This window comes from Diadema antillarum, unplaced genomic scaffold (assembly GCF_040938485.1).
Source record: "Diadema antillarum isolate AM-2024a unplaced genomic scaffold, OU_Dant_1.0 seq00000779_RagTag, whole genome shotgun sequence".
NCBI lineage: Eukaryota > Metazoa > Echinodermata > Echinoidea > Diadematoida > Diadematidae > Diadema > Diadema antillarum.
The window spans coordinates 329001-354199 of NW_027271667.1; the positions used below are offsets into that span (position 1 = coordinate 329001).

At 37.4% G+C, this 25199-nt stretch overlaps 1 protein-coding gene across 1 annotated transcript in view; it reads right to left on the reverse strand.

Moving 5' to 3' along the window:
• Positions 1 to 508: 508 nt before the first annotated feature.
• Positions 509 to 25199, reverse strand: part of LOC139739014 (extended synaptotagmin-2-like) — a 100271-nt gene continuing 75580 nt past the window's right edge. Inside the window, exons 19-31 of the mRNA XM_071649628.1 lie at positions 24567 to 24656; positions 23828 to 23926; positions 22069 to 22134; positions 18569 to 18643; positions 16847 to 16933; positions 16210 to 16362; positions 14777 to 14833; positions 12811 to 13103; positions 7592 to 7684; positions 6448 to 6582; positions 5077 to 5182; positions 3211 to 3260; positions 509 to 2707 (exon numbers count right to left, since the gene is read on the reverse strand). Of these exons, the coding sequence (XP_071505729.1) occupies positions 2644 to 2707; positions 3211 to 3260; positions 5077 to 5182; positions 6448 to 6582; positions 7592 to 7684; positions 12811 to 13103; positions 14777 to 14833; positions 16210 to 16362; positions 16847 to 16933; positions 18569 to 18643; positions 22069 to 22134; positions 23828 to 23926; positions 24567 to 24656 (1368 nt within the window). The 3' untranslated portion in view covers positions 509 to 2643. The remainder of the gene's footprint in view (positions 2708 to 3210; positions 3261 to 5076; positions 5183 to 6447; positions 6583 to 7591; positions 7685 to 12810; positions 13104 to 14776; positions 14834 to 16209; positions 16363 to 16846; positions 16934 to 18568; positions 18644 to 22068; positions 22135 to 23827; positions 23927 to 24566; positions 24657 to 25199) is intronic.

Below are 25199 nucleotides of genomic sequence, written 5' to 3' on the forward strand. Positions count from 1 at the left end.
TCGAGTTTCAATTACAACTCTGCAAATTCTCCACTAGGCCCAGATGAGAAAATCTAGCAATCCAAAACAGCTAATCCCCATACCAAGCTGACATCAAATCATGCACTGAAGCATCACTTCAAATTTAGCACATTACCATCTACTAGATTATACACATGAGGTTACAAATATCCACATTCCTAACATCACATTAGGACAAGATGTGCGATGCTAATGCCAAGTGTTCCTGTACACATCCTTTGCGTATCCAAAATAACTAGAAATAAGTCCCTACCAACCAAATAAATTGAGCATTTACAGAAAAACATAAACAATCAAAGATATACTTGAATACAAACTCTTGTGGATAATTTTCATGCAAGCAAAAAGTGCCCATATTTCAGTTCTTCTGGTGACCATACCTGAATAAACCACATAGGGAATTGTTACAGCTCATTATGAGCAGAATGAACAAGTGAAGTTCTATGTTATTGTTGGGGGGGGGGGGGGGGGGGGGGGGGGAGGGGTGACCACTGGGTTCTGACGACCTACACTTAATAAATGCTATCCAGTATTAACATTTCACTAGTATGATATGATAGGGAACTTACTTTCAAAGATGACACACATACAAACAAACAAAATCTGTACAACAAAGAAGACATAGCCATAACATACAAGCATAGTTAAACCACTGGTCAACACAGCTAAAAATGCATTTACAAAATTTTCTTTGTTACCAACAAGCAAAATCTACATTGAAATACACAGAGAACCGCTAGCATCAATGACATCTTTACGTCAAGCCGGTTGGGTATACACCAAATTGACATTCAGTCTAGAATGTCTGAAAGAAAGAGTGCAAATGAACTAGCCTTTGTTTCACATTGACTTTCCTCCAAATCAATGCATGAAAACAATTGCCATATACTGCCAACAGTATCACAGTTGAGTCTCCATCGCACACTGTAGGCTATAGATACCAGGTTTGAGTTTCAGATTTGTACTCAGTATTTTATAGTCTACACTATGCCTTTGTAGTTGTAAACCAGGTTCTAGGCATTCTAAGTCTGTAGTGAAAGCAGATTGAAATGAAAGCTCTAAAGATAAATAATATGAAATCATGAAAGCCACACTGAAATTAAATGAAGTGAATTTACCAATACTTAACTTACACAGAGATCTCTCAACCAATATGAAGACTATGATAACAGGTATCAACCCAATACATCAGTCTACACAGCTTTGTTGGGAAAACCTCAGAGGTACAATACCTGACATGCACATTTTACTACAAGGACATGAAAGCTATTGCAGATGCAGTAATACTGTAAAAGTGGAAATTTTTGCGGTGTGGAAATTTTGGCACATTTCGTGCAACCAGAAACGAGCACGAAGATAAAAGCATGGAAATATTTGTGCCTCATACAATATGTGTAACACTGTTTAATGTTTTCATTCCTTGGCATTAAAAACACACCAAATTCATCTTACCAAGCTGAGCACGAAGAAATTACTCGCCAGAAAATTTCCACATTTACAGTAACACTTTCTGTGACAACTTGACTTGCACACTCTGGAGGTATGTCCAGGCTTTCTGGAGCAGCACTGATAGACACATTGCAGAATACAGCATGGCTTGGTGCATGCTTGGCTAACTAATGCACGACAGCATTTCTCTAGAATTGCAATATGCAGTATTGCTACTGATGAGTCTACTCAATAGCTAGTACACTACTGAATTATGTTGGACATCAGACTAGTTCCTCACAATATGAGGACCCCAGTGAAACCTCTTACAAGACAGTGCTAAATGAGAAAACTAAAAGGATGAGAGGCAGAAACATTCAACAGCTTGCTATAATTCACCATCATGTGAAAGTAACTTTAGATTTTTTCTGTCTTTTTCACTGAATGAATCAAAGTGCAACACATTAGATGTCAAAATTACTGCAGAGATTTTTTTTCAGAGAAAAAACGACATATTTACCTGCAGTTTTCTTTCTATGTGACTGTGATGCATGCATACCTGATTTTTTTTCTTTCTTTTATTCTTATCGCAAGTAGAGTATACTGAATCTATTAATGGTAACAATCGTCTGATGAAACAACACAGCACTGTATCCTCCCAACTCTCTCCTTGGACTAAAACTGGCATCACAACTTTGTGATAAGGACAAATATTTGGACCATTACATAACATTTAGAATCAGGTAGATAAAAAATATGACACAATCACAAGGGGAAAGGAAGGGAGATCACCTATTTATCAATATCTAGATCTACAGTCAGTCAGATTGCATGATGAAACTCAACAGACCCACTGGTAGACTGTTATGTGAACTGCTCTGTGCATCCTGGTGGGCATCTTGTGACAAGTATTGGTGTAGTGTCTTACAGACTATTACTAATATCTAACATGGATGTATGATATCATGTACAGTATGTGCTCATGGACTGGATTAAAGACAATATGGACGCAGCACACATAGACAATGTTCCCAAAGACCGCCTTTGTGCAGAGTCAAATCCCAAATCTTTACATTCAACCTCAGCCTGTAGTGTCAAGGTCCTTATGCTGTGAATATGGCTGTGATGATAAGATGGAGGCGTGGCATGGTAAAAGGGGGCGTGGCTATGATGGTAGGAAGGGGTGTGTCAGCGTCATGTGGAGAAGCTTGTAGAGAGGCGGGACACTGAGTCTGGTGACACACGCTTCAGGTTGTACCTAGCACGGAAAAACAGCGGCATCAAGGATTGAAATCTAATATACCTCAAGTACTACATGCAAGGGAAATATATATTTGAGTACTATAATGGTGATGGTACATCTAATTCCACAGTCACAGTCAGCATGTTGAAACAAGCAGCAAAATGTGCATTATCTAGCAATTTGTGAAATGGACAACAGGCTAAGATTAAACCTGCCATCATTCTAAATCCCTTCTGAAATATACTAACAATAATTATAATTGCTAGCATTAAAATGAGAGCAAGATCCCACTATGAAAATTTGTGTTGGGTATGTGGATAGGACACAATGGATTTAATGACTAGTCATGCAAGTGAAGCAAACCATTTTGGCTGTCAATACAAGTCATGGTTATTTAGAATTTAGGAGTATTAGATTATATAGATCAACTTTTATCCCCCTTGATCCTGAGCAGTTTACACAAGGTTTACTAGCTCTAAACACAAAAGTTAATAATGATACACAATCTGCAATCTCACCATTCTGTTGTGGCCTTGCTGAGGTCTAAGCTGGCAAGATCAACATCCAACTGTTGATAAAAAATGGAAGAGGCAGGGGCATTATAAACAAGGCAAGGTGTAAAATACTGGTTGGTGCAGTGTCAAAAAAAAAAATGCACTCATGTAATAATTTCCTACCATGCAGAATTTCATAACACTTTAAAGAGTGATGAGCTAAACAAACAAGAGACCCGCGGGTCTAGCGCTCACCTGAGTATCGCAAGTTCACCTTTCACGCAGTCACTAATCTAAATTATTCACAGCTCTACCAAACTTTGACGAGGCATTCTCAAGTGGAAGATGAAAATGTACAATAAGGGCCCAATTTTTTCAAGATTCCTTAATTTGGGGGAATTGGGGCCCCCTGGGGCCCTCTGGGTGGGGCATGGTGCCCAGTTTGATAAATTGAGATCCTGACCACCTAGGGATGCTACCTGCCAAGTTTGACAAAAATCCATCATGAGGTTTTCAGGAAGAAGATGAAAATGTACAATTCAGGCCTCCATTTGGACCCTTCCAACCACCCCCCCCCCCCCCACCCCCAAGAGGGGCACCCCTGGATCTCCTATGAACAAACTTGAAACTACAGTCATTACTGTACTCACTCATAGTATTATCTCAGCTCTATAACTTCTGATTCTAGAGAAGATTTTTAAAGATTCCTTCATTTGGGGGGTTTGGGCCCCTGGGGGCCCCCTGGGCGGGGCATGGTGCCCATTTTAACAAATGGAGTTCCTAACCCCCTAGGGATGCTACCTGCCAAGTTTGGTGAAAATGGGTCATGGAGTTCTCAAGAAGAAGATGAAAATGTACAATTTAGGCCCCATTAGAACCCTTCCCCACCCCCCTCCCCTGGGTCCCAAGGGGGGCACCCCTGATTCTGCCATGAACAAACTTGAAACTACAGTCATCAATGTACTAACTCATATTATTAACTTAGCTCTATCACTTCTGGTTCTAGAGAAGAAGATTTTTACAGATTCCTTAATTTTGGGGGGTTTGGGCCCCCCTGGGGGCCCCCTGGGTGGGGCATGGTGCCCATTTTAACAAATTGAGTTCCTAACCCCCTAGGGATGCTACCTGCCAAGTTTGATGAAAATCGGTCTTGGGGTTTTCAAGAAGAAGATGAAAATGTAAAAAGTTTACGCACGACGCACGACGGACGACGGACGACGGACGACGGACGACGCACGACGGACGCCGGACGAAGGGCGATCGCAATAGCTCACTTGAGCCTTTGGCTCAGGTGAGCTAAAAAGCACTTGTTGACTTTGGTATTTATCTACTCGGGGTACAACGATATATAACCTTTCCAGTGATTTGCTATGTGAGAGAGCAGCTTTACTCTAGCAGTGTAATTCTTTTGCTTTGTTTTAATCTTTTCCCATGAAAATACACATAAAAACAAATAGGTATACTGAGCAATGTCATTTATAAAACTTGCCTTCGTGCTCATCATGGTTTTAGAGGAGAAACTCAACAACAATTAAATCTTCTGAACAATTATTTCTCAACTATCATATTGCCATTCAACTTCTGAGAAAATTGATAGGCGGTAGATTCTTCCTTTCTACCCAATGAAAACTGCCAAAATCACTTTTGTGTTGAATACATATCATATAAATAATAAATCTTAATCTAAGACACACACCTTGTACTCAATACTTTCAATGATTTTTAATAATTAGTGTTTTTAAGAAAAGCACCAACTCACCCCCTCCCCCCCCCCCCCAAAAAAAAGAGAAATGTATAAACCAACAAAGACAATATAACAAAAACAAAGAGAATCACAGCATCGAAACTAAATTTGTGTATTGAGTAGCACCTGTCCCTAGATATAATTACCTGACCGATGGTTGGATTGGATAGGGCAAGGAAAGAGCCTGAGTGCTTCACAGCAATGTCTAATGTTCTCTCAGACAGCTCTGTTGATGAGCAGACAAACTCAAATCTGATGAAAGGAAAAGTAAGTTCAGTTGTTTACTTAGAGAAAGAGCTATCAAAACATAACCAAATATTCTATCATGGAACCATGAACTGAACACCATTGTCTTTCAAGACATGGATTCCAATAGACTAGTTTACATCAATCTAGGTGTCACTCAAAGGTTGCAGATTTCAAGTCTTCTTGTGCTAATGAGTCAAATATTCACAGTATTTATACACATCACATACCTATGGACAAGAAACTAATGTGATGCACAGAGGGTTAATGGATAAATGAACTGTCTTGAATAACATCAACTGTTGATATATGTGCAAGGTTTTAAAGAAAATAATATATTTTGAAGTTTGGTATGCTCTTTCAAAATTTTCTTGAAAAGGGCCCTCATTCATTGACATCCTATTTGATTTCGTAATTCTCGCTTTTGAGAATTCATGTGAGATCCCGCTCATGCGCATGTGCAGATGTCTACTGCGGGTGCGAGCTCCGCCAGGTCGGCTGGCCTGAGCATGGGGCCCGGTAAGGGCAAACCTAAAGTAAAAGGAGCTGACATTTTGCAGTCAAAGAACAGATACAACATCCAAGTTACTAAATTTACCTTTAATCAGTGAACATTCGGTTCATATTACCACAACATGTGAATATACAAAATATATAAGTCTTCACCACAAAAAGAAAAAAATTTAAAAAAAAATCATACAAAGGAAAAGGGATTGTGACAGAGCATGTTATATAGGATCTAAGATCACCCTCTCGACATATATTTCGTATCAAATTTTTCATCTGAATTTCAGTGTCAATTCCTTCACATCCGTATCAGTTTCCTTTATCACATGTCAAATTCTGGCAATCAATCAAATGTTGTGGTACATGACTATGTAGGTAAGATTGCTATTTTTCCATCAACTCAAAGTAGACACTTCATCAAAGATCAAGCCAGCAATCAATGACATCTTTTTCACATCCTTTCAAAGCATCCGACATACAAGGCAATGAATAAAAGATGAGTTTAAATAACATCTCTCAAAAAATGACAAACTGCCCTTCATCAGCATAAATCAGCATCGATTATCAAATGTTTAGAGTAGTAGCAATGATGAAAATCCGGGCATAGATTTGAATACACAACCTTCTGATATTTTGACAGGTGTCCACCATACTAACAAGCTCCCACCTGATACCAAGTGCCGGTTATGATCCCTCACTGCAGCTGGTACTGCATAATTTATCCAAACTACTTCAGCCTTTGATATGAACAGCAAGAAACTTACGTGTGGTCAAAGACCGGTTCTCTGGTGTCCTTGATAACTTTAGTCTTCTGTTTGCCATTCTTGGACTTGTCCGGCAGGAGATAAGCTCTGATGTAGGAATCAGGCATGCTTTCTGAATCTGGGATGGTCAGTTGTCTGTTAGGAAGAAAAAAACAACAATATTCTAGGCAATGGTATAATCACACATCATATCATTTTCATATTGTTATTCTTCATGCATTTTGAATGCAAGCAAATGTATTCATGGTCTTTATGCATGTGTTTTACATTCCATGCCTCTTTGTCCTTTGTTAGCTTGTAATACATCATTTTTGAAGAAGAAAAATCTTTTAAATCATGGATTTTTCATTAATGAAATCAACTAAAAAAGTCAATGTACAGTTAATGCATTTACAGCTCCCCAGTAACACAAAGATTGTGTTAGCACGTATTCTACTGCTGTCTGCTTGGTCATTATCATTATCATATCAGGCTATGAGATGAGACATTGGGTTTTATAAAATGGGTTCAAGAATGTAGCCAATTGGAAGCGCTGAAATGAGTCACGTGTGCGTGCATTATTTTCTTCAGGTAAGCACTAAGAAGAGTCTCTCTTCCACCTCCCTGGCCTGACGTACGTCACAATGTTTTACACTAGCAGTGCGCACTCAATCAGTTGTTACAAGTGCGTCACGCGCTACTATACGCGCTGTCAATCCTGTAAACAACTTCTAGTTCGGGCCGCGGGCTGCCACAACAGCCGGCGGCCTTTCTTGTGCACAGTACGTGGCGTACGTATACTCTTATACGTACGTACAGTACTAGGTGAGTGTGCGGGATTTCCGAGTGCGACGTGCGTAAATGTTTGGGACGAACATCTTCGGACATCTCGACTTTTGAGCGAGTGCTACATGTAGCTGACTGGTATTGACCCACAAAGGTACGTGAATAATGCTGTTAGTTTTCGACCCATTTTATAAAACTAATGATGCACAGGATTATTTCGTGGCGTTAGTGAAGGTGCGGCTCACTCTCGAGTATTGACAACGGTTGCAAACATGCACTCGGCTGCGCCTCGTGCATGTCGCACCATTGTCAATACTCTCGAGCGCGCCGCACCTTCACTAACACACTCTATCCTGTGCATCATTAGTATAATACTCACGATGCCTTGTGCACCACAACTATGACTCTCCCCCTTGGTGAACTGTATCTTATGGTCATCTGGATACGGCCATATGGGAACGGAGCCTTAGGACTGCAAGGGAGTAGACATTTAGTAATGAAAGAGAAAATCACTGATCTCATCTAACAATATCTAAACATCATAGATAAACAAGAACGTATTTTGTTTTACGGGACAACTCCATCATGATACTACCCTTTGTAACATATCTGTTGCTGGCAGCAACAGAACAAAGTTGGTTTGAAATGAGATATTAATCTGGGGTCTTGAATAGGAAGAAATGATCTTACATAATCATGTCCAAGAGTGAGTGCTCCTCCCTGTCTCTGACTTGGCCAACAGACTTGTCTATGATATAGCTATGACCTTTGTGTGGGGCATATTTCATAGCAGATGTCAAATTCAAACAGGAAGGTAATACAAAAGAGGCCGAATTACACAATTCACTTTTGGATGAAATCTTTTCCCTCAGCTCAAAATGAAACAAAAGAAAACCTCCAACCTCCATTCACTAGTGAGAAGACAATCCTGATGATGTCAACACAGATTTCTATCACCTCTCATGACTGCTATCACAGTAAACTGTCTATCCCATTTCCACAATACCGATTTGTTGGGGGGGGGGGGGGGGGAGGGTTATCAGACATAATCCAGACCTCACAGTGTCACTATTAATTTCAAAAGACACCAATACTACAGGCAATAAAGTTTATCAATAATATATAATGTAATATAGGCTTTTCCTTTTCATACAACACAGTGGAAAAGATTGCAGGCCTACACATCTCATTGACTTGAAATCAAACATTTTTCCACAGCTTTACCTACGTGCACAGCCTCGATACACATGAATGAACCCAAATGTGTATCCACCCTATACATCCCTCTCATAGGGATACAAAGATCCCTTATGAAACCAGGACTACAGAAATCATTACCTGCTCCCTTTACCCATTGAGGACAAGCTGATTTTGCAATAACACACATTTCCAATAAAAACCTGCTTGAGTAAAGTCGGGACTACTCTTCAACTGATTATTGTGGGGCCTGAATTAATCTTTGAAATACTATCTAAATGTACAAATTGTTTTGTTGAAGTACAAAGTTAGTATCTACTTTACAAATGACATCAATCTTCCAATCAACCATGAGTATGCAGTCGTGTATATGCATTGTATCATTAGAGTGACACCTGACAAGGAATCTAACAAATTAGGCTGCATTCATATCTTCCCAAAGTCGGATAAAGTCTTCTCTGCTGACTATTTCTCAACTATCTAAGCATGAGGGTAGGGAGCCCGCATTTAATATACAAGCAGCAGCTGTGGAGGAAACATGATATTGCATGTGTTGAGTAGAGATCAGTGTGTTATGACTATACATGTGAGGAGCATACAAAGTGAAAATAAAGAACACAAATATGATTACTATGTATACATACACCATAAGGCAACCATACTGACATATTTCCATAGTAAAACAACAGGAAACTAACCAAAGAGAGAGATGGGGGGAACGTAATGTAATATTGTTAAGGATTATCCCAAAAAAAAGTGATTTTGTGGTACACCAATAACCAAACGATTGAGTAGAAACACATGACAACATACAGTGCCAAAAGAACCAAACAAGTTGCATGCTTCTTATCTTTAACAATGATGAAAGAGTTACTTAAATGACAAAAGTATAAAATCTGTAAGAAAATTATCATATGAAGTATCAACAGCTGACATTAATACAATATCAATCGCGCCTGTCCTCATACAGACAGGGAATATGCAATACAAATGTATGTTGACTTTTATTGATTCATAATACCCTGATCATCACTCTAAGTGGCCAAAAGAATACCTAAATATGGGCCATATATTTTCTTATATCATTTCTACTATATTTCTTCAGATGACTTGAATATACCCATTAAAGACAACATTCAAAACTATAAAGATTCTGTTGGTGATATCATCTGTCAACCATTGCCTATTTAAGGTACTAACATGATACTATACAAAAGACACTAGAATGCAACTCTCCATAGATCGAACATAACTTGCATGTTTCCCTGCAATGTTTTTTTTACTCATATTAGTAACATGGAAATACATCCCATAGTGGTATTTGTCAAGAAAAATTGGCAGTTTCCAATTATTTTTGTGTGTAGAATGTATCTAAGTTTTACCAGGGAGGTGAGCTCACCTCCCTGGTGTTACAAGAACGGTTGTCAAAAGATTTTTTTTTTTGTTTTCGCTCAAACATCCCTTTTGGCTATCATATATTATACTAGGATAACAAAATATGAAAAACAAAAGGTCAAAAAAACAAAACAAACAAACAAAGATGTACACAATCTATTAAAAAAGAAATACAACTATAAGCACTGGGAAGCAAAGAGATAAACAAGAATCATTTACAAAACAGTCTAAAAAAGTGTCAGTGGATCATTATTTCACATAATTTTTTCGAAAAATGTTGTTAATGGTGGCGATGGTTTACTATAGGTGCAGTCAGATTGGCAAAAGACAAGAAATTTAAGATCATGATCTTTAAGTTTTGACAGTGCGACCACAAATTTCCCGCAAAACTTCCCTCTCAAACTAGGGATAATTCCCCCATGCCATCCCCGACAAACTTCTTGATCTTTTGCCAGTGTGAACGGATTACAAAAGACGCAAAGACTTTGTGATCTTAAACTTCTCAATCTTTTGCCAGTCTGAACGCGCATATTGTGTTAATATCAGTAGCTTTTCAACTTACAGTGAAATAATCAGTCTTTATTGCTTTTGTATTTGAGCATGCTGATACTTAAGTCATATCTAATAAATTACTGTGAAACATTCAACTTTTTGTTGATAATAACTAATCATCTGTCTCTTTTATTTTGGAAAAACATTTTCCACTTTTCAATTACTAGTCAAACCATGTACACTAAACACCACCTTTCTTCAATTTACAAACTTTGTAGGAAAAAGATTTCTGCCCTGAAATTGTAATCGAAAGGCAATAAATTCACAATTTTACGAGCATATTTGTGTCATTGATTAGAATCATGAATATAAAATCTCAAAACATTTGACCAAGCTTTCTTTTTGCACACATGACAAGCCACAAACATGCCAAATTTGATTGCATTTTCCCCATAAATGAAGGGAAAACTGGACAAATTTGATTGCATTTTCTCCACAAATGAGGGGAAAACTGAAAAAAAAAATGAATTCCTTGAAAAAACATATTCACATTTGCACAATATATTTGACAAATTTAGAATAACAATAGATGTCACAAATTTGATTACATATTTTTTTTTTCAAAAATACATGATAAGACACTGACACGCAAAGTTTGGTCACAATCAGTTGATAAATGGTTGGGATTTGAGGGGACCACATTAGCCCCCTGGGTTAGGGAGTTTGAAAATAGCACTCATACAAAGAGGTTAGGTACTATCTAAAGTTGTTTATCTAAAGTTGTTTGGGAAAGAAAAGAATCAAGTTTGAGAAATTAATCAAGTTTGCTAATAGTGTTCTAGCAGTCTGCATATATACTGCAATATCATTTTGATTTGAATACTTTATACAGAAAAAAAATAATTGCCATCACCAGTTAAACATAAAAACATTTTCCCCATGTACAAATGTATATGTATGTTATAAAGAGAGATAAGAAAATAGAGTCATTGGGAGAAAAATATAAAACAGTCAACTGACACCAAATGAATGTGTTTCATTCACCAGATAAGAGTATATTCAAATGATAAAAGGAAATTAAGAAATTATTACCTTATTTGATTACTCGATGAAACTATGATACCAGTATCAATAGCAGGGTTAAAGTAAACTGACTGAATACAGAGAAGAAACCTTGACTTACTAGTCAAAAATAGGACCCTCACTAGACTCAGAACCATCCCTAAAGAAAGACAAGTTCAGAGTTTTGAGGAGAAATAGACAAACAGAGAACACAGGACAGCTTGATGTAGAGATGATCTTCCTCAAGGGAGTAAAAATCTGCTAGTTACAGCCTTCCAGGCAAAAAGCAGTTTTTCAATGGGCTTCACTTTACACAGTTTAGTCGATTTGGTTGATAGCCACAACTACCAACTGGGTCGGCATGTGTGATGTCCTTAACTACATTGTCTGACCCAGTGTGATGGTAGGGTTTTTTTTTTTGTTTTTTTTTTAGTTTGTTATTTGTTTGTACCAATACAGGTATTTGACTTACAATTGATAGTGTTTTACCACACAATTCACACTCAAGTCTAACATGCATACAGTCGTACCTCTGGTTTGAATTGGTACTTTGTTGAGTGTTTTTTGTGTTTTTTGCATAGTTAGTATTTGTGTTCACATTACAAAATACCATGCAAAAACACTGCTGTATTTCCCTGTCAATGTGAAATTATCTATAGATGCAGCCATCAGTGTGGGTATTAGCCTGTTTACTAGACAGTGTCAAGTCACAGCATAACACATATCAGATCACACAGCAATTCACTGAAAGGCAAAAGGACTGACACACAACAGGATACTCTTCATAGCAAACATAGGAGAAGACTGTAGGCAAAAAAGATATCAATCAAGACATTTAGTGAATATCCAGGGAAAATTATGTATTGTTTTCTATTTTGCATGTAATAATGATCCCCTGATAACTATCCCTACATTCAGACAATCCCTCGCTTCATGGGGGCAGTTTGGAGAGTTTTACGGTCGACCGTCCACACGTGCATTGAAATCCCCTGCTGAAAGGGGGACAAAATCGCGGCTAGTGGTTTCAGCTGTGTGTTAGGTCAACATACGTGGCACTATAGGGCGCGCGATTGCAAATTTATATGATTGCCTGATTCGCCACCACATTTGGAGTATACACAATTATGAGGAAAACAACTGCGCGAGAGATCAAGGTCAGTCATCCACCAGAATTTTGTTGCCGGACTTGACGAGCTTTCCGGGGGAGCGGGAAATGTCCCATCCGAGCGTTCACACGATGGGATTGCCAGGGAAAGTCCTGGCAAACGGGACATGCCCTGCAAAGCGGGGGATCATCTGAATGCAGTGATTATGTGGCAGTTTGAATGTCTACAAAATCACAAACATACCACATGTGAGTTCTAAAGCCTGTCTCCTCACTACATGTCGCATTTGTAGAAACTTTCCATGACAATCACTAACAACTTTCTCATCCCTATGAGAATCACTTACTCATGTACATAGGGTTGCACAGTCCTCCGTCTCAGCTCCACTCCAGCAGCGTTACTCTCCCCTACCCCAGGGGAGTTACCATTGGGGGGTGGGGAAGCAGCCTGACTACTGGTGTCACCATCCTCCTCACCATCATGATGACCATTGATGGTCACTTCTTGACCAGCAGACTGACCAGACTCGGTCTTCTCTCCGTCCACCCCAGAGCTACCGGCTCCTTCCTCCGATTTCTCCTGTGTGCCCTCCACTTCAATCTCTGCCTCCTCGTCCTCCTCATCAACTCGTCTGTTGGCCTGTTATACAGAGAGTTTCAAACACCCAGTAATATAATGAGTTGGTTTTAGGAGACACTTTAGCCTATACTGTAGTATTGCAAGTCAATACCAACCCCATACCCCATTACAAAAAAACAACAAAAACAAAACAAAACAATAACAGCAACCCAAAACTTAGCACCTGTGAAGTGTTTCAACATCTTTGCCATGTATTGCACATCCCACTATGCAACATATTAGCCACGATATACATTGTATGTAGTAGTATCAAGCAATAATTATTTGAGTTATGGCATCATGGAGATGATCTTCTTGGAGAGCCCACACCGATGTTTTATTTTCTGAAAACAAAATTTTAAAGATAACTGATATTTATTATTATTGTCTTGGCCAATTTATGTATAAACTTTCTGATAATTTGTTGCCGTCTGTTTTCACAAGTATGTTTGCGAGAAACCGCTCGTTCCATAAATATCCGACTCGTCACTCAGATGAATTCCATCTGCCTTTAACTAGAACTATGTTTACACAATCTATATTTACATTTGCTGGACCTAAATATTGGAACAACCTTTCTAACAGTTTAAGGACATCTCCAAGTTTAAGTTCTTTTAAGAGTAATCTGAAGAAAAATATTTTGAATAGTTATAAGAATTGTTGATTCTTTATTGGTTGCAAAGAAGTGTAAAATCCAACCTTATATTCTGTTGAAATTACAGCTAAGCGGCTCCATCCATCCACTACCTCTCGTGTCCTTCTATCTTTTTTTTTTTTTGTCTCTTATCTTCACTCCACGCATTAAGCTGTTTTCTTCCCCCCCCCCCTCTCTCTCTCTCTCATACACACACACACACACACACACACACACATACTACTTTGTTTCTCTCCTCTCTTTTCCGGCATGACAGCGACTTAGTGTAGGGATTTGTTTAGGGTTTTGTTTCGGATAAGTTAGGTTATAGGTCTTTTTGTCTTAGTTTCTTTGTTTCATCCATTTTCAATGTTTATCAGTCAATCGATCATATAATTTCTTGTATTACGTGTGGGGGGAATGCAGCCTACAAGCTCAGCTTTTTAGCATTCCTCCCCATTTCCAACATTTTCCTATACCTACAAGTTTTCTGTAAATTTATCCTTTACTATGTATAATGAAATTTATGCACTGTATTCAATTTTTGTAATATATCTATATGTTTTTGTTGGAAATGAAAAATAAATGATTGAATGAATGAAATGAATGAATAATGTCATGAGATTGCAAGCTTGCAAACATCAACCAATTCATTCATTAATCAGGGGAGGTCACCACATACAGTATAGTAATCCACATCACTTGTAACACGTCCAGAAGGTACAATTTCCACATTATTCTAGCATACAGTGTAACAAGTGGAAAAAAATACACAAAATATTCTGTATAGCTTTTAAAAAACTTAATCCGTTGAGGACGGACTGAATTTGCTACAAAACACATTTCCCATAGACACCTGCCTGAGTACACTTTGGACTCGTCCTCAACGGGTTAGTTTAGCTCCTACTGAATGTAACCAAATAATGGCAAAAATATGTACACTTGTATCTATTGGCCGAAAAGAAAAAAAAATGTCACAAGAGACCAACATCATACAATCAACTGAAGACAATATAGTTTGGAGGCCAGAAGACAAAACAAAGATGGACAACCAACTCACCAGAACATCCCTTGGGTCTGACAAGTCATGGTCTTCATTCTGCTTCCTCTCAATAGCCTGTTAGAAGACAAGAAACTCAGCTGTCAGTCTACAATGTATATTGGCAAATATACACATTGCAAGGCTAACAATATACTGAGTACATGTACGTGTGGAGCATTTTACAGTGCATACCACCAACCCTACTGGCTGTTAAACCTTCTTGTACAAGTGTATAACATACAGGTGTTGAGCAGCAAAAGTATATAGGTATTAAGCCTACAGGAGTTTAACCTAATGGTGTATAACCTAGAGGTAGTGAGCACCTTAAACCTATAGATGTTAAGCCTCCAGGTGTTAAGCCTGCACACACACTGCAAAATACACAAAGTCAAAGATCCCAACAATGTCCCTTCTGCAGATATAAAACATTACACTGACATCCAACTTCTGAGTAAAGTTGGAGGCAGTATTTCTTGTTGATATGAAATCTGGCTTGACATCAATAAGGTCTGAGCATTAACATAAAATGCACAACAAACACTGATATTTAATGATGGCTTGATGGGTACATTAACCTATCGTCACATCAAATTTTAATTGAGATCGGTAAGATACAATGTAGAACAATATCACAAACCGAGAAATTCACCAATCTGGTATCCTTTTACATCATAATGAAATACAATATATGCAACTCTTATATTAAAGATCCTGTTTACGCTTGGGAACAGTGATTTAAAAAATGTTCAAGATATCACATTTGATGCATATGTGTAGGTCTCTTGTATCACAAAACATCCTACCATAACATTTTTGCAATAAAGCCTAAAATATAATGAGATATAAGTATTTTTCTCATTAAATCATCACTGTAGACCGCTTAGTCTGGCAACATTTTTATAATAAGTATTGTTCACATTTTGTGTATTCAACAATACATAACAATGATTATACGGATTCAAATTTTACAGTGATTGTTTCCATCCCTAACTCTCATTTTGGAACTATTCTAAAGCACTAATGCTGGATTTTTGTTTCATCTGCAAACGGTAAATTATGCCTTTAAAATGTTAGTGATAAGAGTATGGGTATACTGTAAAACCAAAAATATTCACATGCCTGAAACTCTGGTGAATTTTACGAGGAGCCAAGAATTGAGAAAGATGAGTGCAAATGTTTTTTTATACACAAAGCATTGAATTAAATTAACAAAAATAAAATAAATTAAAAAAAAAAAATAATGAATCCCTTGGTTATGTCCCTAATTGTTATTGGAAAGAATGACCCCAATGCATTTGGGATTTTTTATCTCTCTCTCTTTCTTTCTTTTTTGTGCAGACATGGTGTTCCTTGTCTATGACATATCTATCTATGAATGTGTGAAGATTATCAAATATACTGACAAACATTGAATAGGAGACAAAGAGACAGTGGCTGATCATTAGTCTTACCCTCAGACACATCTTGAGTGTGATGGTGCTTTGAGGTCCAGAGTTATTCAGCTTGAAGGGTCTTTCAATCACCATGTCAGGCTTGGCCAGTAGCAGCTCTTTCAGACCAACACTCAGCGTTCCAAGCCTGTTGCCTTTCTTACTGTCAGTCACCTAAGGTTACACAACACAAAGTAGAGTCTGAAATTTAGTCTCCGCTTTTAATAATCACGTAGTGTCGGGCAGAGCATTTCTTAACTGACAAAAGCAGTGCACTCAATTATGCGGAGACTACTGTAACTGTACAAAGACGAGTCCGGGGATGCACTAGAACCCCAGCTGAAAGTAATTTGGTGTTTAGCACTACAACCCAAGCTAAAAGTGACATTGGTGTTTAGCACTAGAACCCCAGCTAAAAGTGATTTGGTGTTTACACTAGAACCCCAGCTAAATGTGATTTGGTGTTTACACTAGACCCCAGCTTATGAGCTAAAAGTGATTTGGTGTTTAGCACTATAGACCAAGCATCCTGGTATTCACCTTGCAAGTTTCTTGGTACACTACAGGTTTCATTTCAAGGTTATGTCACATACACTGACCCATCTTACCTCAAGATCAAGGGACTGCAAGGCAGGGCTAACACACTATCCCATCTTACCTCAAGATCAAGGGACTGCAAGGCAGGATTCTTGATGAGGAAGTGATGAGTCTCCTCCCACACTGGTCTCACTGTCTTCAGCTGGACCTGTTACCATGACAACAGGAACCACATCAGATGAGGAATTTGTCTTTCTTCTCACAGATTAGTGTAGAACAACTCAATGAATGTCAGCGTGCTCACTTTCACAAGGACTGAATATAACAGGTTCTGAAGGAACTAACAATGAAGAGCAGACTTACATTGTACTCAAGTTTCAAAACTTGTGATTGGCCAAACAAACAAACAAACAAAAAGGATTCCATACTTTCCCATGATAGTGGATATACATTATTACCCTAAAGGGGCCGGGCTTTTTTGGCTATGTTCAGACCGGGAAGGGGGGGATGGATTCCGCCCCCCGAGATCTCGGCCATCGGTGGTGCGATCGCGATGAAATTTTGCATGCGTGAGACCCGCGTCATAATCTACAAGATTGTGTCATAAGATTTTTTTAAACAATCAATTTCTAATTTTAATTAATTAATTATGAAAATTAAGCTCAAGGTCATATTTGAGCCTAATTTAAAGCATTGAGAGTCTAATTTTCGATCTGTAAATCTGTTTTAGCATATTCAACAATTGTACATCACAAAAACTTCCAAAATTCATTTCAATTCTTATGTATTTTATTGTTTTCAGAATTTCTTATGTATTTCTTTGTTTTTCAACTTTTGTTTTTTCTTTGTTTTTTCATTGGAAATTGTCACTGACTACTTTTCTACCATAATTAGCACATAAATAATCAATGAAAGTGATTAATTGTAAAAATAATCAGGTTTTTATGACTTTCATGACAGAGCACTGTTTTCCATAGGAAATGTACACAAAATCACAAAACTGTGCCCGTTTTGGGGCGACATTCCATTACAAAAATGGGCGTGGCTTCGCAAACGTATGCGCGGACGTCGCTAATTTGGTCTCAAAAGTTGCGCGAGACTTGAACAAACAAAGTCAAGAAGCCTCGCGACGAGTCCTTCTCGCATTACAGAATTACAGCGCGAAACGTCGAGGGGGGCGAATTCTGCCCCCCCCCCCCCCCCCCCCCCGGCCCTTTTAGGGTTAACCTTAAAGTGCATAAAGTAAACCCTGTAGACAAAACAGCCAGAACACTCTATGGAAAATATAGTCATGTAGGTCAATCTTTCTAACCATGAATACTCCAGAGGAGTGTGTAATGATGTTGTGAAGCATATTAATAAGTGTTATTTCAGAGTGCAGGATATAACTCTGGTCATAAACCAGAGCTACATGTATATCCATCATCATCACATAAAAATAACTGTAATATTAGTACAGTGTTTAAAAATATATGACAGAGTAGTGAAAAAACACACACCATAATTTCAATCAAACCGTGTAGGACCCTATTTCCATTCTCTATCTCTTGCATCCACACAAACACAATCCATCCATCAGTATATTTTTGCTATGTCATCATAGTCCGTCTATTTGTTCCGTCGGCCATTTGTTTGTTTCTTGTTGTTGTTGTTTTTGTCTTTGTTTTTGTGTGCATGTGTGTGTGTTCTGTGGGAGGGGGGGCTTGTTTTGTTTGTTGTTTCTTTTTATTTCATGGTGCTATAAAAATTGTTGGACCTTAGTGAAGATATAAGTCCTATATTTACATTTCCTTGCTAAGCAAATACCTAAAAGAAGAAACCCACAGATCTGTGGAATACTCACATGACTCTTGTAGGTTGTTTGTCCCACAGTAAGAGTGCACACAGGACTGGGCATACTGGTAGACCTAGAAGACACCTGGGTACAGCATACAAGGAAGTGACAGAAATACAGGTTACATGCTTTGTCAAAGCGATCTGTAAATCTCGTGCAACATTAATACCTGATTTCACTAGAAGATTCAAGTCCTTGGATATAGAGCTTTGATAAAGCAGGTTTATCACAGGACCTTTGCAATTTACTTTTTATTAACGATATTATACTTTTCTGTTCAACGAGGAATCTGAGATTCCCCAGTTAGCAATTTAAGAAGAGGCATTTTGAAATCAACACATAATATGATTATACCTGATCTATGAGATCTGATCCAATGTACTTTCACATGTAGTGATAGATCTTTATGGCCCCTTTGAACTGACTTGAGTCCCACAAATACTGAGACAGAATCATTACAATAACAGACATATTCATGATGACATTGAACACTGAATAATGGGATGAATAGCTCTGCTTAGTTTAAAGCTCATATACAGTGATGGCATACTAAGGAGTACAGCAATACATTAAGAACAAATCAGAAAGAAGAAAAAGACAATGAAAACAGCTTTATAAAATGCAATCACTCTTATCAACTCGAAAGGCAACCAAAAAAAAAAAAAAATGAATAAATAAAAACATTTCCTCCACATTTACGGAGTTAGAGATGAAAGGGAAATACAGCAATAATCCCATGCAGCTAAAAATGCTTTATAATAATGAATATTCTATTTATGACCCAAATAAACCCATCAATGTTGCCTATTCAAAGTAAACAACTGTACACATTTGAACGCTACTAAACATAAATGTGAACAAACTAAAGAAAGTTTTACAGCACGGAATTCAGTTTTAGCATATATATTGCATCAGCATGGCTTAATTTTTTAGCCATTTGTGGGCACACACTCTGGCACAACCAAGTATATCATTATTTGTCAGAATTGTACTCTCCTCTGAAAATTATAACTGTCATTTATTTTGATGAGTGGTATATGCATTTTTCTATCATTATTATTATTATCATTATTATTATTATTATTATTATTATTATTATTATTATTATTATTATCATTATTATTATTATTATTTTATTATTATTATTATCATTATAATTATAATAATAATAATAATAATAATTATGGTTATTATTATTATTATTATTATTATTATTATTATCATTATTATTATCATTATTATTGTTTTCTTTTCTTTTCTTTCTTCTTCTTTTGGACTGTTAATGCTGATTTTGTTAATGTTATTGTGTTTTCTAATCTATTTGTATGAGTAGCAAAGTGCGCTTAGAAACGTCAGTATGAAGCGCCATATAAATGCAATTATTATTATTATTATTATTATTATTATTCTTTTCTTTTTTCTTTTTTGAGGGGGGGGGGGGAGGGGGGTTAGGACATCTCATTATAAGGTGGTCCAGGGAAAGTTATTTCCTGTACAAAACACCCCCTCCTCCCAACCCCACCCCCCCCCCCCCCCAAAAAAAAAAGGAGGGAGGGGGGCAAACAGAACATAAAGGGCTTGATGCACTTGGATGACTGATGAAGATGCAGCTTGAGGTATGTCTAGTTAATTATGTCCATAGATCATCACTATATATCATCACTATATTACACAATTATCATATCATCACTGGGGCCTCTTTCCATGCTCAGGTCCTCCCCACACCAGCCACCCCCCTCCTTCCCCAACATGGAAGATTGCCAAGCGTTCCCTAGCCCATCATTACATGTAATGGCAAGATTATTATATCATTTGATAACTTAATGATTGTCATTGATGAGGGAGGGGGGAGGGGGGAGGGGATGAACCAGCATTGCAGGCTGAACCAGCATTGCAGGCTTTATATAATGTTGTATAATCTTTGCAGGTGTGGCATTTTAACAATGATGTACATAATGCCAGTGAAATGACTGTATACATGCATTGCATACTGTGCTCTCAACATGGTACACTGGTAGTGATTCAAACTGTCAATCAAGTTATTGAAACAGAAACAAACAATTCATAAGAAATGTTTTTGTTACCATGGTCAATTCAAATGTGAATGACAATAAAATGAAAATGAAAAAACCAACAAACAAAAGTGAATTCAAAGAGTACACATTCCCAATGAGAGTTAACTTCAACACATTTAAAGAGAGCAGCATAGTTTTGGCTTGGTAAGACAATATTGCAAGATCTTTCAAAGGGGATAAGAATACATGTTTTCTACAAAACATGATCATGAATTGTGAACAGGCCTGACCAGCAACTTGAACTCAAAAGGAGAATAGTAAAACTGATGCATGTTACAATTTACAAACTTAGTGTAATACAGTTTCACAGAGCTAGCTAACTGTTTATTCTTTAAGGAGTTTTGATTTCCTTATTGCTGAATATGCATAACTTGTGCTGTCCAAAACTATACAGTTTTACACAGCAATGAATGTGTTATCAAAAATCGATGGGGAAAAAAAAAAAGAAAACTAAAGAAACTCAAACAGGATAAAAGGTTGGGGGAATTGTATACTTACAACACCAGGTACCACTTTAACTACAGAGAGTTTCTGTACAAAGAAGTAGCAAGTGTCTGTCTCAGCTAAATCAAAATGTAACATTGCAATAGCAAGCTACGTATGAGCAAGAACCTATCCCTTTATAATCTCAGATAAGCACAAATCAGATCCATTGGAAGAGCTGTTTCAAAGCTTTATCAATACAATATCTAACTTGTGTGATGTAAAATTCAAACATATTCAGGAAAGACAAGTACTGTTTTCAATGCACTATGCTTTCTTTTTCTATAGATGACTTATTGTTGAGAAAAAAAGAACAAAAGGTTTGTTTTTAACACTATGATTGGACACGACAATATCTAGTAATGATCAAGAAAAGATGTTTGAAATGTATAACACGAGCCTGTGTAGACAGCATGCCTCAGTTTCACTACAGGTGTATGTATATCATTTATTTCTACAATGTTCATGAGGTATTTGCTCTGAAATATCTGCTGGTGTGACACAGAAAATGTGCTGGTATTATTACTAATGGGGCTTAATTAAAATGAATAAGGCTAGGGATATTATGCCATTCCACATTACACTATTGTTCCTCATATGTCTTTGCATACCACTTTGTATCTTGCCAATTAATATATAACTGAGTATACACCTGGCAAATTGATCTGCCTTACTACATGGATGTATCATACACATATTTAAAGATTGCTATAAATTCTGGTCAAATATTTAATCTGGGGTTTTTAAAAAAAATCCATGAGCTTTGTTTGATTTTTTTTCTTTTTATATCAGCTATGAAATGACATGAATTCTGGGTAAGCATAGCAATGCATAATTCTTTGTGAAACGTATTTGCTACTTTCTTTGTATTCTTTTTTTGTGATCATGCATTGCGCAATACAGCAAAGCATTTGTTGCTGTTGTGGCAAATTTGGACTGCGTCACACCTACCGCTGACTCATAGTAAGGTATTTGAGCATGCTTTGAAAAGCGACGCAATTGAGAAGTCCTTTTTACCTGTAATGGGATGTGAAGTCACATAAATTTTCATATACATATCTTTTATCTTAAATCTTACATAGAAAACTGTATGAAGAAAGCACCAGATTCAGTGCTGAGTATTCTCAGCAGGTGTCTATGGGAAACATGTGTTACAGCAAAATCAGCTTGTCCTGAACAGGTTAAAGGGATTGTACAGTCTTGGTGGAGCTGAGAATTGGGCTTGTAACTTTTTGCGAGATACCAAGAAAACACTTATGAAATAGTATAGAGCATACCACGTTAAGAGGAATTCAAAGTGTAATTGATGAAAATTGAGTTTGAAATGACTGAAACATACAAAAACAAAGTAAAACAAAGCGATTGTAATAAAAGGTGGTTTCCACACTTTATTAGAATCGCTCTGTTTTGGATATCTCAGCCATTTCAAAATCAATTTTCACCAAATAAACATTGAATTCCTAATGGAATTACATGCTCTTTCATATTTCATAAGAGGTTTCTCATTACCTTACCAAAAAATGTTAGAAACCTGAAATTAGGTCTCAACAAAAACTATATGATTCCTTAAAGGATTTTGCTGTAATAGCGGACAGAAGTGTATCGATGTCAGGTTTGTTTTTGTATCATTCCTAAATGATTCTCCCATCCTAATTGTACTTGAAAACAATGTTGCTACAAACAATGATAGGAATGATGACTTCCATATAGAAAAAAAGCAAACAAAGAGAGACAAAATACAACCTTTGGCTGTCAGTTTACTAATCAATCTAACCTTCTTAAATGTGAATAAATATGCAGTAACACTACAGCTGCCATAAGGGATCAGCATCATCACTGGCTATCCGGCAGAACCTCAGTAGTCTAGAGGAGGTGACATCTGTCTAGCAATCAGGAGATCATGGGTTCAAATCCCACACAAGAATGTATGCCCATGATTTTTATCATAGTAATTGTTATGTATTTATGTCCATGAAAAGCAATTTTTCATTCTGTTGCCATTTCATGATCTCCCAAAATAACTTCATGAAACTAACACCCAAATAAAAGAAGCTGATAATGTCCAAAAGTATGAAAAGCAGCCAATTTGGGAGGCAACACCAAAATAAAATGTGTTCAAACTGTGATACCCTCCCCCTCCCAACCTCCCCCCCCCCCCCCTCCCATGATTCCTGGCAAGTTTGGTCATACACAGCCACCTGCTTTCAAGAAGATGAAAATGTGTGAGAAAAGTTCACACATGACAGACTAAGGACAACGGACGAAGGCTACACATAATGGATGCTGGATGGTGAATGATTGCAACAGCTCACCTGAGCCTAAGTTTATGTGAAGTTTGCTTGATTGTATGTTCAACATGTCAACTGTCTTTGTTCACATACACATCTTTTTGCTTATGACAGACATTGCACTGATAACATATTCATAATGTTATTGGAAGACATAAAATCAACAAATCATTCAGGATCTTATGATGTACATGTATTAAGCACACAATTCATGTTTGTGTACACTGCTAAAATATGATCATATAAAGTAGACATCTGAGCTAAAACTTCTACTATTCAGCTGAACAGATATATTCTTGTAAATTGCACAATGTGCTTAGAGGTGACACAGTTCGAGATGCACATTATTCAGTTTAGATGTAATAGTTACATGGTACGTGATAACGTGATTGTTATTGACAGAGTAGATGTTGTGTACTGACTGGTAAGTCTTTGGCTGAGTCCAGTTTGACCACCAGAATAGCACACGACAGGAGCTCAGTAGATGTTGGTGAAGACACTTTAGCACAGTCTGCAACTTGCTGTAAAGAAGGAACACAAAAAGTGTGTGTTTGCCGTAACTGTTAAAAACACAACTATCAATTTTTTTTTGAATAAGGAAAATATCAAATCTGAAGGCACAAAGGTAAAAATGTACATAAGAACACTGTATAGATTTATTACAATGTTATTACAATCAGAGTGAAGCAGATATATCAAAACAAGTTTGTATGTCTTTCTGGGCAGAATATTTGCGCCTGGATGAAAGCAAGCAATTGATACAAATTTAAGTTGCCATGTAAAATTTTCTTTGCAATTGTTTTAGGGTTCTATGCATGGAATATATGCAAATATGCGAGCTTTCAGGCTGAGGTGGGTTATAATGTTTCATAGTGCAATGGCTTAAACATAAATTCAGCTAATTTTCAATCCACACAAGACAAACGGTTCAACTAATTCATCAATTATATTTGACCGTTTTATTTATTCAAAGTAAGAATGGATTTTTTTTTCCTTCGTCTTCCTGTTCATCCATGTAAATAGTGTCAGTACATAAAGTTGACATCACAAAAGTGGCTGATTAGATAATGGTCCACATAAAATGTCTACAAAGATTATCTTTTAAACACACACACACAAAAAAAAACCCCACAAATAATGAATGGTGTTGAAGGTCATTACCTCAGAAATGACATCATAGTTCTCTGATGGGACAAGCCATTCCAGCTTGAGGTGAAGGTCTCCATGTTTGATGTCTTCAAGAGGCAGCCACTATAGAATGACGATAGAATGGGTTAACTCTCTCAGGGTTACATTCACAAGATGCTACTGACATTCTACTCAAACAGGTGGCTGTTAGGAATGGCAGAGTTAAAATGGGGCAGGATACTATATAAGCATTTGCTCGATTACCCAAGGCACGTGAAAATCAAATTTGGGCAAGTGCTTTTGAACACTGAGAAGAAATGCTTGCCCAAATGGGGCAAGTAAAAAGTCTTGAAGCAACTTTTTTTCCCCTTATTCCCCCCCCCCCCCCCCAACAAACTCCCAAAGTCAAAGTCAACCATACAGAAGCCAAAAAAAAATTGCTGTTTCTTTTTGGGCAAATAGAATTAGTGGTCGGCAAAGTGTTTTGCAGCGAATTTGAAAGTCTGCTTGCCCGACCGGGCAAGTGGTAAAGTTATGTATCACCCTGCATGGGGAGCAACCAACAGCCTCATTTGGCACATACATGTAGGTGTCCTGTCTCAAACACACACACATCAATGTTTCCTTTAGCTACGATTGTGATTCCAATGTACACACTTTAACAGC